This window comes from Venturia canescens, chromosome 4 (genome assembly GCF_019457755.1).
Source record: "Venturia canescens isolate UGA chromosome 4, ASM1945775v1, whole genome shotgun sequence".
NCBI classification, from domain to species: domain Eukaryota; kingdom Metazoa; phylum Arthropoda; class Insecta; order Hymenoptera; family Ichneumonidae; genus Venturia; species Venturia canescens.
The window spans coordinates 3,416,697-3,432,207 of record NC_057424.1 but is presented as its reverse complement, the minus strand read 5'-3'; the positions used below and the strand labels follow the sequence as shown (position 1 = coordinate 3,432,207).

Genomic DNA, 15,511 nt, shown 5'->3' with positions numbered 1-15,511 from the left:
ATTTTTTTTTTTTTTCAATATTGATAATATTCTAAAATTGTGAATAAAATTTCAAATACCACGAAAATGGTTGAAAATTGCGAAAAACCGTTGCTGTTATGAGTATCTGAAAATTTTTATTGACCTAGACCAAGAAGTCTTCACGTATTTCAACGCACTGAATCCGAATTAAGCGTCTAGTTATCTCGTTCATGCATACATTTGGCGATAATCGTATAGACTTTCAGTGCAGCCAATCAGGAATAACGGAAGATAGTACAAAAAACTTAATAACAAATCTATTATTAGGTATGATTTTTCTTCGGATTGAGTTTTGCTCAACTGAATGTTCTTTTATTTTCCGCAAATGATGAGAAGATGCAAGAGCGATATCGATTTGTAAAAAAACCTTCATTGATTTTACACGGTTCTTCTTAAAATTTTACAAGAATACGTGTAGATGACAGCTGAGAGAGAGAGGGTGCGAAAGCGCATCAGTGGGCCAAAGGTACTTGAATCAGTCGAAACTTCCAGTGGAAAACGAGGATGATGGCATACCATTCGGCTGGCGAGTAATGATATAATCAGACGCATGTTTGATCTGCTGCTTTACCCAAACAGAACTTAAATCATTGAATTCAACATTGTTTAACAATAAAATTTTTCTCTCCGCCATTTCCCCGAGCTCCAGTGCAGATCAAGGTTTCGAAAATTGATTTTCCCTCTTTTCAATCTTATTTTCGAAAACCACGTACCAAACGACCTGTAGAACCGTGATATTTATGGAGGACAAAAAAAATAACCAACAAAAAAAAATTTCGTCGTATTCGATCGGTGTGAAAAAACTCCAAAAAAAAAAAAATTGAAAAATCGATTGGCGATCGGATATTGTTTGTACGGACCGAACCGAAACGGAAGTGAAATGAACGGAGGGAATATTTTGAGGTTCAGAAGTAATGGAATTTCGGTACTGTTCAAACACAAAATAAAACATTATGCTGGACATAGTTTAAGGTTTCAGAATAAATGTATATATACACCAGGTGAATAATTCTAATTGCCTGTGCGATATAACGTGAAATCTCTCGCAATTATACACACAATCGCGCGGCCACGCACACACGCACATTTTTCTTCATTTTCCCTGTTCATTTAATAATAGTAGTATTAGTTAATATTAATAATAGTAATGTACAAGTTTCGACTGTAATAGCATCTCAGACTATTTGGTATGTTTTATTGATATTTTTTGTAGTTTATTTATTTTTTCATTTGTTTCTTTTTTCTCCATATTAAAAGTTTGAAAGGACAAATTATGCCATGGTCTTTTCTATCGATCCTGTACGTATTTCATGAACATTGATATAGATTTTGGAATCAATGTTGATTGCCGTTCTTATATTTATACACTTATAGTCGATTTTAAAACTTTCGCCTGACATTTTCTCATATTTCCTTTTTTCTTTGCTCATTTCGCATGTGGCACTGACGTATCAAAGTTATGCACATGCCATCGATTCAATTTCATATATTTTTCTTCTGTTTTTGTTTTTTTTTTTTTCATACTTTTTTTCGCGTTCTTCAATTGATTTCATTGCTGCTTGTCCTCCTCGTCATAATCTATACAACACGTTATTCGACATTCAAGATAACAACAGCCAAACTTGGAATAAATTACATGGAAAAACATAATTTTTGGCCCAGCAGCTTGAAACGCATGTACATATACGTACAAATGCCCCCATAGCGTGTGTCACGTATAAATATTCGGATTGCTTTGGATTTTGTTTGTTTTTTTATGATTTGGTTTATTTGTTTTTATTATCATTATTATTGTTGTTGTTGCTGTTGTTGTTGTCGTTATTATTCTTATTACTGTTATTATTATTCAAAATACTCTTCCGTATTAAGTATTTTTGTGTTCTGTAAAAGATAATAACATAACGATCGCAAAGCAATAGCCGGTATTTTTAGGTTAGTTATTCAGCGGTATTTTGTCCGTTTACGCGGAATGGCATAAAGAATGCTTTTCGTTTCTTATTTGTATTATGTTTTTGTTCCTTCACCCAGCACAAAGATTTTTTTTTTGTTTTATTTGTTTTAATAGTATTTTTTCGTTTGATAAAATCGAGATGTCAGCATCATCTCGCGTGAGTAATAATATGTTTTTATTTCTTCTTTCCGCACGCACGCACACACACACACGCACACGCACACGCACGCACGCGCGCTCTCTATATATGCTTTGGCGCATACACAATCCGTTCAAATCACCTTGGAGGCGGTACTTGTAACATTATAGGTATTTTCTTTATTTTCGCTTATTCATTTGTTTTTTCGTAATTTTTTTTTTTTTTCAACGATTCAACGCACGACTATTAGTTGACAAACAACGGAAACTGATGGTTTTTTTTTTCGTCACAGAATTACACAGTGACCCTTATGAGATAAGAACTTAGTTTTTTTTTGCTTACACGCGTTTTCAGTCGAGAAATTTTTCTTTTTTCTCGAGTTCTTTTCCTCTCTTTTATGTTTTATTATTGTATTTGTATATTACTGATATCACCTACAATTTTTTGCTTATAAGTAGGAGAATGTAGGGTTTTTTTCCAAAACATACAGTAGACTTGATCGATATGCGTATCATTGACTTCTCATCTTGAATGGCTGAAAAATCAGAAAGCCAACGCTGGATGTTTGGTGTGTCCAACATAGGCTATTTTTCATACGCCTCTCACACGTTCGTTCTCTCTCTCTCTCTCTCTCTCTCTCTCTCTCTTGTCTTCTTTTTTAATACGTTTTTTTCTTACCGCAATCGTATCTTCTTTTTGCACACACATTATTCCATTGTTTCGTTTGCTTTCTTTTCTTCTTATTTTTCTCTTTCCTCGTAATCCACATTAAGAAAGGCCGTTTCGTGGAAGACACAGTAAAAAATGGTCTTGTAATGAAAACTTGCAACCAACGTAAAATTCAAAACAAAACGAAACGTATTTAGTACTCCTCCTTTGCCCCCTCCCTTCCTTTTTCTTTTTTCTTTATACATGAAACGAACAACATTGTCTCATTCATAACATCATAAATACAATCATTTGTGTCATTCTCTTTACTCCCTTTTTTTTTCTTTTCTTTTGTTAAAACGTTTTTTTTCTATTCCTATTTTTTAATTTAATAATTTTCATTCTTCGGAACAATTCAACGATTTACAATCGATTATTCATCGGAATGCAATCCCTATATTTTCTATTGAAATTGAACTTAATTTGTGAGGAATAAACGCGATCTTCCTTTCATGTATGCACGCTGCGATGAAATATTATTCTTTCTTTTCATTCGCGTTAATATATTCATGTCACGAGTAATTTGACCGTTCCATGCGGAGCTCAGTAAGCTCCTTGATACTCGCCGGAATTATCAATCTTTCTTCATATCATTCAATCATTTTTTCTATACTTTCGCCATCAAACCTAAGAGTAATATTTAACGAATAACTGTTGTATAAATTATATCGCGATATTCCGGCTCGGCTCGATAAGTTTTGTATTGCAAATATATATACATACATATTCATCGATAGACGAATAAAATGGGTGCGTCAAAAAAAACTCGTGCTCGCATTGGTAAAAAAATGAAAGGTCGCTATTATATCTCTCGACCGTTCAAGAAATTAATTGTGATCTAAAAACAGAATAAAAGTAGAAAGATCCGTCGAAAATATGAATCGATGAGCGGAGAGCGAAATTCTTCGGGAAAAACGCTCTTGTATGTTTCTTAAATCTTTCGTTACGTAATTGCTTCGTTTTTTGTGTCCTCTCGAGTCTCCTTATGCCAACGAATATTTAAGGTATAACTGGATGGATAGTTCGACCAAAAATTATATCTGATTGGAATTTCCGTCCTTCGTGATGCAATAAAAATCTGAAATAATTCAACAACATTTGGAAAGCTATGAACAACAATTATCAATAATAATATTGCCCAAAAGTTAATAACAAATTGTTTAAACAATTAATTATTCAATAATTTTGCGGTGACCTATTTTTTTTTGTACGAATCAAATGTGTGTATTTTTCCGAATGCTCATGAATTTTTTCAGAATTTTCGTGGTTTTTTTAAATTTGTTGAAAAAATTTTTAAAAATTTGAATTTTGGATATGTTTTAGAAGACATATTTACCATAAATTTTGAAAAGTCTCAAGGTTACTGGATCAAAAATGTACAAATAGAGCCACTTAAAAAATTTTTTAAATCCACGAAAGTTCTGAAAAGAATCATGAGCAATCAGAAAAATGCGCACATTCGATTCGTAAAAAAAAAAACAAGGGTTTACTGTAAAATTGTTAAAAAATTATTTTATTAAACAATTTATTAATAAATTTTGGGCAATATTATTATTGATAATTGTAGTTCATAATTTTCCAAAATATTATTCAATTTTTTCAGATTTTTATTGCATCACGAAGTACGGAAATTCCGATCAGGTACAATTTATCGGCTGTAATCCTTAATCCATCCAGTAATACCTTAACATGAAATTTGAAACAGAGAGCACGTTGACACGCTCCGCCTCCATCCAAATCCATCCATCCGTCCATCCATCCAGCCATCCATATTTATTTTTTTCTTCCTCCACTTGTTTCATTTTTCAGGCATTGTCGTTCGATCTCTAGAATAAAAAAAAAAAAAAAAATCTGCGAGCCGAGTTCTGCCTTCGTCGAATCCGAAGATATGAAAGTAACATCTTAAACGCGCAACAGCGATTAGCCTAAAAAATATTCTTGCACTTGTTAATGAAAATGGCATTATTAAATAACGGATTATTCGACCGTAAACAATCTCAAATATATTTTTCCTCGATTTTCCTAGATTTTATTCGAGATTCATCGCTCATCGGAAATCAAATAATGTTGAACAATCGTACAGGCTCTTCACCATTGAAATATATTATTTTTCGTTTCCGTTTATCGGTATACAACTGCGATTCGCAGGTGGCGAGTTTTTTTTTTTTTTTTTTTTTGCTAGTTTACGGTTCGTCCTCGCTTTTTTCTTCTTTTTTTTTTAGGTTTTTTAGTACCGTTTAATCCTCTTGGTGCTCATCGAGTCACGTAAATCGCACCAGCATTGCCATTGATACTAATAGGAGACCGAGGGAGATTCCAGCTTGATACCCGCTACCACAAAACTTTATTTCCATCTCTTCCGGATGATAATTCGTGCATTTCGGTGGTCGACGACGATACAAGCGCTCTCTCCGTGCGGTGCACGCACCCGGTTCCGAAATCGCCTCGATCGGCTCGATGCTCAATTGTTTGCTCCCGCACGGGCACAGCGTATCCACTACCAATAATATCAGGTTTGTATGTTGAATTTTCTGGACGCTGAATGGCCTGGAATTTCAAAGAATTATTCATGAGACGAATGCTACCCAAATTCACGGACAATTCTGGACACGTGGACACATTTCGAGTAATTTCTTTCCACGAACGGTGAGTTACCAAATTTTTTACAACCATCTTCTTTTCTGATCAGTCGACTAACCTCACTTGAAATTTTCGAAATCGAAATTCTTTGACACAGTTTGACCGATTAAAAAAAGGCTCTGTCAGTCGATTTTTGCCATCGTCCTGCGTAGGCTGACAGAGCCTTTTTTTAATCGGTCAAACCGTGTCAAAAAATTTCGATTTCGAAATTTGCAGCTATCTCTCTAGCACTCACGGTTGCGATATACCGACTGATCCATCCTCTTAACGACTATTAACGTTTAAAATAACTTTAGGTTACTAGGATACTACAGATTTAAGGAAGTTGAGGCCGTACAGTCATTTTTTTACCCAAAAGACCTGTACCTTTCAAATATTAGGCCAGCTTGCAGTTTGGCAATGTTGCATACACTTTAAAGAAGAATCGGGGAAAAAAAGACGAAAAACTGGTGAAAGCTCAGTCGAAAATACGGACGGTGACGATCCTAGCCTTAAAAAACTGCACGGGAAACAGATTATTATTAATATAATCTGAGCAAATCTCCTAATAAATCTAAAAAAAATTGACATTATTCAGCAAGCCTTGCTCATGTTGCCCAATAAATGTCATATTTTTAGCATCATTTTTAACGGAGATATCACTGAATCTGTCTTGACTTCCATAAGGTTACATGTTATTTGGCCCAAATTGTTATTGATTTTTCTCAGCAACGACGCTTCTAAACTGATTTTTTTTTACACTTCACTTTATAAGATGCAATCGGTTCAAAAGCGATGACATCATTTTCTTTGTAATGAATGCATCAACTTCCTTAAAAAAAAAAAAACGAAATTTTCGAATCGAGTCCCCGTGAAATTCAACATTTCTTCAAGCAAATTTATGCCTTGAAATATTTGACGATGTGGAAACAAAAAGAAATTGATTTCTGTTTTGATTGAATTGTTGTTTCGATGCCATGCAATCGAGCAATGATTTCCATATAATGTTATTCGCTATTTCAGTGTCACAAGTTCGGAATAACTTTTCATATGAATCAGTAACGAAACAAATGAATCGAATTAAAAACTTTCAATATACGCAAAATATACGAAAAAAAGTAGAGATTTCGAAAACAATGCAGCAACTCTCGTGGATCTAACTTGGTATTTGAAAAGAAAAAAAAGTACCTTTCGCATCGAGTAACATGACAATTGGTCAATTTTCCTTTTAACGGATAGCTCTGACCACTTGTGTTCAGTCGTTCGGGTTGAAGGATGTACAGATCAGTTTTTTTCTCACAAGAGCGCAGCTTGTGGGGAGGATACTGCGCGGATGTTGCATGAGTCGTTGGCGGTGCAGCTGGTGCAGGAGCAACAGCGGGGAAAGGCGGAAACGAGTCGCTTCCCGGTGTCGGGTCTTCGGTCAAGCTCGGAGGGTACGAATCGAACGGATTCGCGTTGTCATCTTTGTATATCGAATCGTCTGTGGATTGGATTGTACGAATTGAACGTAATGTTTTTTTTTTTTTTTTTTCAAATGCTCGCAGAAAAACAAAATGATTTTCCACCTTGAACGTCAATTTGAGAGGAGAGCCGGTTCTCAAAAACTCCAAGAAGAGGACAATAAATACCTGATGGATTTTCCGGATTCTCAGCCCGCGTTACCATCGGACTCCATAATCCGTAGAGACCCAAGCTCGAAAAGGAACTGCACAAGTAACCGAGGATCGTCTTTAAGAGTTTGAGCATAGAATTGGACACGACTCTCGGTGCTGAAGACAAATACTGTTCTTGTGGAAGACAAACGCCTTGATAATCAACCACCGTGACTTTCCTGAAGCACAAACGAAAAGATAAAAGAAGCAATTAGTAGGGCCAAGGAATCACGTTCTCCACAAAAATGGCAAATTTTTTCGCTCAACTTCAGACCCTCTTCCCTTTTCGAGCGTTTTAACTATACCATTAAATATTCGCAGAAAGAGAACCATTTTTTAATAACGAAAAAACGGTCGACGTTTGAAAATTGTTTTCGTGACAAAATGGACAAGAAAAATTGGTCGATCCAACAAAATTCCCTTCCAACTGCGACGAGAAGAGATCGAGGAATCGAATGACCTTTGGTGGGACCAAAAAATTTCGTTTTCTTCGTCACGAACTATCGGTTTATCGAGAAACTTTATCGGATAAAACAACTTGTTTTCAGTGTACAAGGATCACCCGGTGATTCAGGAGAATCTTGCAAACAAATTTGCGATATGAAAACTTACCGATAAATTCTATCTTGAACCAAGGAGTCCATTATGGTACCATCAATTTCACCGAAAAATTTGCCAGTGTGCTCATGACTCTCGCTTATGATGATGAATCCACTGTTATCCAAAATATAACAGTCAAGCTCTTCCGATGCACAGTTCTTTTTGCATTTAGCGCACTAGAAAAAGGTTCCGACGATTAAACTCTGATTCCTCGGGGAAAAAAAGCAATTCAAATTGCGTCGAAACTTATATAGAAACGAAAAAACTGAAGGAGCAAACGTAGTTAGAAAATAATATCATCAACGTAAATAATGAAAGAGGGCATAAAAACATTCATACCGTGGACGTGATGTTCATGAAGTGAGACGCCAGAGACGAATGATGAAATTGCAAGCCCACGACAGCAGCGGGTGCTTTGTGGGTCTTACCCTCGAAAAATATAGCGTGCGTTGCCGTCACCAGTGGTTCAGAAAGTTCAGCTACAAATTGAGTGATCAAACGAGTTTGTATTTGGCTTTTCATGATTCATCATATTTATCGTATCGATTTGTGGCAAGTTGATTGTTTTCAGGACCCCGGGTCAGCCTTGCCATTTTGCATGAATAATCGTTACATACATATTTTTGTTACTTTCCAGTTCTAGAAGTGATACATTAAAAAACAAAACTCGGTAGAAAAATGTTTCCTTAACGATTGAAGAAATTCGATGAAATTGAAGAAAAATGTAACAGAAACATCCACTCTTTATGCGTTCCAGTTCGATTGCATAAAAAATTGAAATATTTTTGCCCTTTAATGCACAATTTTGTGAGGCCGAAAGCTTTCCAAAAAACTTGACTGTTTTATATTTAAAACTATTACAAAACCGCGCAACTTCAAAAGAGATTAGTAGGCGAGGTATTCCTCAAAACAGAAGAATATCGATTGAAAAACATACCGGCGTTGAAGGGCACACTGAATACGAAGCTCTCTGGCTCGATCGCATGCTGTTCAGCTGCTCTTTTGTACCAGGACATGTCCATAGCTCTCTTATTCATCTCCGCAAAATTCCTGATTAACGAAAAACTTGAATATGCGGAAAAAATCGTGAAAAATGATAGTTTGATCTGTTCAGTTGATCGGAGAATCGGCGTTTCCTCGGTTAGTCCGATAAAACGCCTCTTCGCGATTCTCGAAGCCTCAAACATCATTGTTTTTGTTTTTTTGCACATATATACGGATTAGAGTTTAAAGGGCCGGACACTACTTTGGTCCAATTGAATTGATTGCTTAAATACTCTTTGTATCCGTTTATAATAATTGAAGCATCAAGTTGAAATTTACGGTTCGTCTTCGAGCTCCTTATTATCGTCATGGTCGTGCCATCTTAAGAGGCCACTCCTTGTTGCAATGAAGCTCCTTGCAACCCCGAATCTACCCTTTCCTTGGCTGCAAAATCGAAGGTACTTCGGATTAACATTTTAATGAAAAAACACCGCTTCGTATTTTGGCACATAGATATACGCGCGCGCACACCTACACACATACACACGCGCATACACACACGCGCACAAACATATTAATATACAAGTGTGTGTATGTATGTATGTATGCGTGTATGTAGGTATGCACGTGTATTGGATTATTGGCACATACTTGAAATTTTACGATTACACAATTCTAAAACGAATGTATATGTGGATAAATATGCATGTATATTAAGGTGGTCCTTATTTGGGTATGAATTTTTTTTTTCAAATTCCCCCCGCCCCTGGTTCGATTCCAAATCACTAAAAAAAGAAACCATGAAAAAGCTGGGGTCAGTGGAATGATGAGAAATGGTACCGACGAGTCCGAATCGCGACTGAAAAAAAAAGGCATTTTTTATTAAAGCAATGTTTTTCTACTATGGCCGGTCATCATCATTTTATCATTTTATTCAAATCCTCCTTTCCTATTATAATCACTGCGTATTTTCCTATCGTACTCTACGCCATAGAGTCCAACTATCACACTTCCTTGAGAAAGTGTGATCCCCCATTCCATTCCGAATATCACATGTCCCCGGCACAGCGTCTAGCTAACACGATATTCTTCCAGATTTTTTTTCAAGTTCCCTCGGCATAACCCAAGCCACCTTAAGGAGGTCACCCCGTGTGGCAGTCGGATTTTTTAGGGTTTTTTCGTGATTTTTTTACAGCGAGGAATAAAAACATAGTCTTTTGAAAATCGAAGAGTTTATTTTTTATTGGTATTTCAACTCTATAATAGAATTATTTAACTCTAATATCTCACTCGGATAGATTCGGTGTAAAACTACTCCACAGGAACCTATATATTTCTCCATATAGTCTCGACGATTCCGGGGGATTGGTTTATCTGAGATCAAAATATCAAAGAGCGTTTTCATGTGTAAAGCAGTGGCTATCACCTGAACTAAAATCGTACAGAAATATTAAAAATCGAAGGATTTTCGCGCTTTGAAACACAAATTTTCAATTTTCAAAAATGTCTAAGTAGGGTCTCAGCTCGTCATCGGGCAGTTAGTCCCCTGTACTGTTCGTGAATAGAGCAAAGCTGAACACCCTCCCGGAAAATTTAAAACATTTTTTTTCCCATTGGAAATCCACAAAATTTCATCATTCAGCTGAGAACAAGCTTCAAATACTTAATATTCAAAAGAAAACAACATTTTTATTGAAAATTGAAATGATTTTTTTTTCGCTGAATAAATTGATCTATCGACTCAAGATAAGGTCTGAAATAGCCACTATAATTAAAAATATAGATATTTCAAACAAATTTAAATGTGATATTTATACAATTTTATCTCATTCACGATGACTTCATAGTACTCTTCTTTTTCTGAGGATACACACTCGAAAGTGAGAAAAATCACAACTCTTTTGTTTTTTTGGTAACACCATGGAAAACGAATAAATATAACATGTATTCAATAGAACAATATCAATTGCAGGCGATCTAGGAAACGAGGAGGATTCTGATGAACTATCAATTACATAACCAAGCCAGAACTTGAAACGAAATTTATCAATAAAAGAACAACAAGAGCACCGTTCTCATCACACTCATTTTCTTCTCAATCGAGAAAAAAAATCAATCTTATTGCGAAAATAATTCATATTCAAATTTGAATAAAAATCACCAATTCTCAAAACTCCAAGAAAACTTTCCAGGTAAAACTACCAAATGATTGAACTATAGCAGCCAAAGATAAAGCAAGAACAAATTTCATTGAAGTAGAAACGCTGACCGGGCTTGCCGGCACCTTTTCTCCTTATCCCACTGATGACCCGAGCTTTTTCATGGTGGCTTTTTTTAGTTATTTGGAGTCAAACCAGAGCGGAATTTGAAAAAAAAAAAAATTGTAACTTCAAATAAGAACCACTCTAATGTACATATGATGCGGCGCTCGTATATATATATATATGTATATATACGAATATTTATATCGAAATGAGGAGAATATAATACAGTTAATGATGGAGAAAAAAAAATCAAGTGATTGCGCACGTGTATCATGAACGTGATTGCGTACCGCAAGTTTTTTTAAATCGTTTTATTATTATATCTCCGTAGGACAAATATTTTCGGACAAGTCTCGAGCTGAATCGTGAATTTCAGCGGCGACTACGAAAAACATTGTCCATACACTTTGAAACCGATTTTTTTAACCCTAATACTGTTTGCACTCGGTGCAAACGATTAAGGTTCATTTGGAAGCTTTGAATTTTAGTGATAATACATTCTGTCGGCTCCTAAAAAAAACGAGCTCGCTCTCAAATGGAGAGGCGATGCGGTTGGCTGTTTATACAGGAAATAAATTATTCGAATATGGATCGCAACTTTAAATTGGCCACGAAAGAATGACGATCCTTTCTTAATGCTTCTTCTCATTTTTTCCCTCAATGACAGTTGCAGACCTGCAGCTTTTCGAGATAACGTAAATAAAAATGAGTGTCAAAACACGAATATGGCAGTATCATCTAGAAAGAACGGAAGAAAATAATATTTTTATTTTGTCAATCCATTCAGCAGATTTACGAGCATGCTGATCATCATGAGATTGCAAATAACCGTCTATGTGGGAAAAGGATCCAATGAAAGCGGTAAGCCGAGTTTTATCTCACGATTAGACACTTGGCACGAAATAGCCTTGTTACACTTTTTCACGATATTGGAGTTTTGCACCTTTGAAACTCGAGGAAAAACCTTTTCTTTTTATCATTTCTACATGAAGTACTTCAATTATAAAGTTTGTTGCAAAATTTTTTAATGTTCTTGCATTGCAGTTTTCGGGTCGAGAATAATCGACGATGCAAACTCCAACAGCGTATAATTTCAATAGCTACAGCTTGATTAATTTATTCAGAGGTATTTGGTGTTGTAATGTTATTTCGAAGGTAACGGCGTTGTGATGAGAGCAGCTCGTATTGCTATACGAGTACCTGTAAAATGTGCGGGTGAATTTGAATAACTGATTCGACTTCCCACGTGTTCGAGTTTATGCAGAATGAATAAGATGATGCGGTCGAGCCATTATAAGAATGTCTGATCGATTAATGACGTGATGATATTGGAAATTTTTACTCAACGATACAGTTTTAGTTGATTGAAAACGCTAAAATTATGGAATAATCAAACGAAAATCGAGGCGTGTTCGTATTACAATCGTAATTTAGAAATGCTTTGCATTCAACTTTGTTGGAACAATTAAGGTTTCATTGACATCAATGAATTTTCGTTCGACGATATGCAAACGCAAGGAATGCGAGAATTTCATCTAATTTGAACAAGAAGGAGAAGAGCAGTTATGATACGAAAATGGAGTTTAGTTTTTGCGAACGAACTGGACTCGTAATCGACGTAAATGGCTTCAAAAATGATTCGCACACGTCTGGAAGTAGTATAAAAATTCAACTCATCATAATTGCTAGAAAGCAACGATTTATTCAAAATAGTCGTTTTAAGAGAGAAAAGAATGACGAGATTCGTTATAGAAAAACTAAAGTAACATAATTGAAAAATAAAGAAGGAGAATAAAATAGTCGAGTAGTTTGATTAAAATGGGTTAAATCGTTTGATAAACTGCACAATTGAACGCGAACGATGAAAGTCCCTTTTCCCAATCGATCACAAAATAATGTTTTTGTGATTTCTACCACAATTCTGAATAAACTGACCTCCCAGTAGGACGGAAATACGGATTTGTCGCACATTACTTGTATTCAGGCTGCATACAAAGGCGGCAAAAGACGTTCTGACGTAAAGAGTAAATTGCAATCGATTATCGAAAGATTCGAAAAATCTACATCGAGAAATAACAGGCAAAAGAACGAAAAGAGAAGAAAAATAGGAAAAATATTAGGTTGTTTCTCAGACGAGAATTGCGTGCAGGTTTCCGGACGGAATATTGATCTATGAATATATAGAAACAAATTGTAGCATAAAATCCGTGAAACATTGGTAATGATCATGCTCTCTCATGATTTTCATTTAGAATTGCATAATTTACAATAAGCCGTGCTCCAAGATATGTACGAAAATTTCGGATTCGAATAGCGTACGTTAAATATAAAGACCAATGAAGGATGCGTCACATCAATCACGAGACGCGTTTTCTGTCGCGTTAATGCGAATTGAAAATTTTCGAAAACAATTGTAAAGACTATAGCTCCGGTATAAAGAGTCTCCGGCAGCAACTCGTCATAACATAAATGTACTTTTGTCTCAGAGTCGCTGCCGCGACTCTAGGTTAAATCAATGCGTTCTTTGTTCTTTGCTTCGCTCGGTCGGGTTGGACGAAGCTAGAAAAAAAAAAAGAATTTACGCTACTCCTCGTATTTCTTATACACACTTGCATGCTTTACGATTTGATCAATGTGTCATTTACCTTCGTTATCCTTAACCAAATATACTATAATAGGATATTCGTTATATCTTAGCATATTCATATACGTATATACATACGTAAATATGTACATACATATATATCGATATATAAATATATAAATATATACAGGACGCGGAATGAACAATTCGAGTATGAGAAAAATCCAGAAGCTTTGGGTCTATTCAATTATAAGTGAACAATGGACTTACACATATCGAGTTTGAAAGAGTCGTCGCTTGTCTCCAAGATGGATAAGCCCTGAAGATCATCTGTTAGTGTTACACTTCACCACCGAGACATTTTTTAGTATTCTTTGACTTTTTCTTTGACTCTTTCTTTTTTCGTTCGGTTTTTTTTGTTACTTGTTCTCACCCGCATATTTATTCCAGATACTCGTACGTTTTGGGATATTGTTCATACGGATGATCTCTCCTAGAAATAACATTACATCCGTATGTGTCGAGGATCCTAGAGGTGTGTTCTTGTTGTTTTTATTTTTTTATTTATTTAGACATTTTTTCATTGCCTCGCGGAGGCCCGAAATCTTGGGGTTACACATCAGAGCTGAGGCCTGATTTTCTAAATATCCGTTAGGAGCGATTTTCAAACTTGCTTTTTCTCGCTCCTTTTTCATCGAATTGTTATTGCGTTTCTGGCCAAACGACCGAAACCTCTTGGTAAATCCGATCGCGCGGGGCATCAATAGTCGTATAACCCAAGAATTTCGAGACTCGCGCACGCGTGTGCCCACCCATGCACACGCGAACACACACCCAGAATCTCGGATAGTACTCGCGCGTGTGTGTACTCTTGAAATCTCTCGGTCGACAACACCGCAAAGGAACGACTCAAAACGATCCTTCGCGATTCTTGAATCGTTCCATTTGAAAGTAAATATAAATTGGTGCGCATAACAAGACCCACATACCAAGAGCAAGAATAAAATTACGACTGCAAAAAACAATTATATTCATATAAACAAACGAAAATAAACAAAATAGTTGGCAACAGTATTGTGTGTGTGTGTGTGTGTGTGTGTGTGTGTGTGTGTGTGTGTGTGTGTGCGCGCGCGCGTGTGCGTGTTTGTGTGCGCGCGCGCGCACGTGTGTGTTTCTCGAGTTTCGTTTGCTTTTGTAACTCTCACTCCCACTCTCTTTTCGACATAAATCCGTCCTCATTCAAATGCCTGCAATTGAATTGGGGAAAAATAAGGAAGAGCAATACCGTCAATGTTTCATGGCCGTGGAGCAGAAGATCTTACTCGAAATCTTACTCAAAAAGCTTATGATTACTATCCGTATACACATTTATAGATTTTTTCGTTTAGTTTCATTAACCAATCATGCCTCGTAAAAAGTGTATCTTTATTAAAGTATGTGCAAGCTTGAGTTTAACGTTTCGATTGCTCCGAATGAGACGAGAACTTTTCTCGCTCGGGGGAGGCGTTCCCGTACTCGATTTTCGCTTGATTTGGCAATTGAGAGGACTCGTATTCGCATCTAAACGCATATAGATGTAATCATCATCGCATAATTTCATCTATGCCCGATTTATAAAAATATAAATAAATAATATGAACAACAGCTAAATGGTCGTAGAAGGATTCATAAATATATATATTTTTTTTTCTTCCACGATTTCTGCCCGATCAGACAGCATAGTTACCGTGCAAAACTGGCGTGAGTGTGAGGTTTAAACATATATTTGTGCATAATAGATTACCTGTGCAGTAGAGCCATCAGTATGGCAAGGGGGCTGGCGGTGGAGACACACAATAATAATAATAATGTAATAAAAATATGCAAGAAAGTATAAATATTCATAAAAATCAACAAAAGTATAGGGTGTTCTCGAATATACAAAGGGTGCAGAGTGTGCGCTCGTTAAAAAGCAACATTTCATATATATATATACCTCTCTCGTGC

The 15,511-nt window shown here is 36.0% G+C and overlaps 1 protein-coding gene across 2 annotated transcripts in view; it reads right to left on the bottom strand.

Moving 5' to 3' along the window:
* Positions 1-4,821: 4,821 nt before the first annotated feature.
* Positions 4,822-15,511, bottom strand: part of stol (stolid) — a 29,028-nt gene continuing 18,338 nt past the window's right edge. Inside the window, exons 17-24 of one of the 2 annotated variants that reach the window (XM_043416573.1) lie at positions 15,309-15,341; positions 9,017-9,121; positions 8,631-8,743; positions 8,033-8,172; positions 7,706-7,869; positions 7,070-7,272; positions 6,627-6,921; positions 4,822-5,366 (exon numbers count right to left, since the gene is read on the bottom strand). In XM_043416573.1, coding sequence (XP_043272508.1) covers positions 5,081-5,366; positions 6,627-6,921; positions 7,070-7,272; positions 7,706-7,869; positions 8,033-8,172; positions 8,631-8,743; positions 9,017-9,121; positions 15,309-15,341 — 1,339 coding nt within the window. In that variant the 3' untranslated portion in view covers positions 4,822-5,080. The remainder of the gene's footprint in view (positions 5,367-6,626; positions 6,922-7,069; positions 7,273-7,705; positions 7,870-8,032; positions 8,173-8,630; positions 8,744-9,016; positions 9,122-15,308; positions 15,342-15,511) is intronic. The other variant, XM_043416574.1, reaches the window with a different exon arrangement.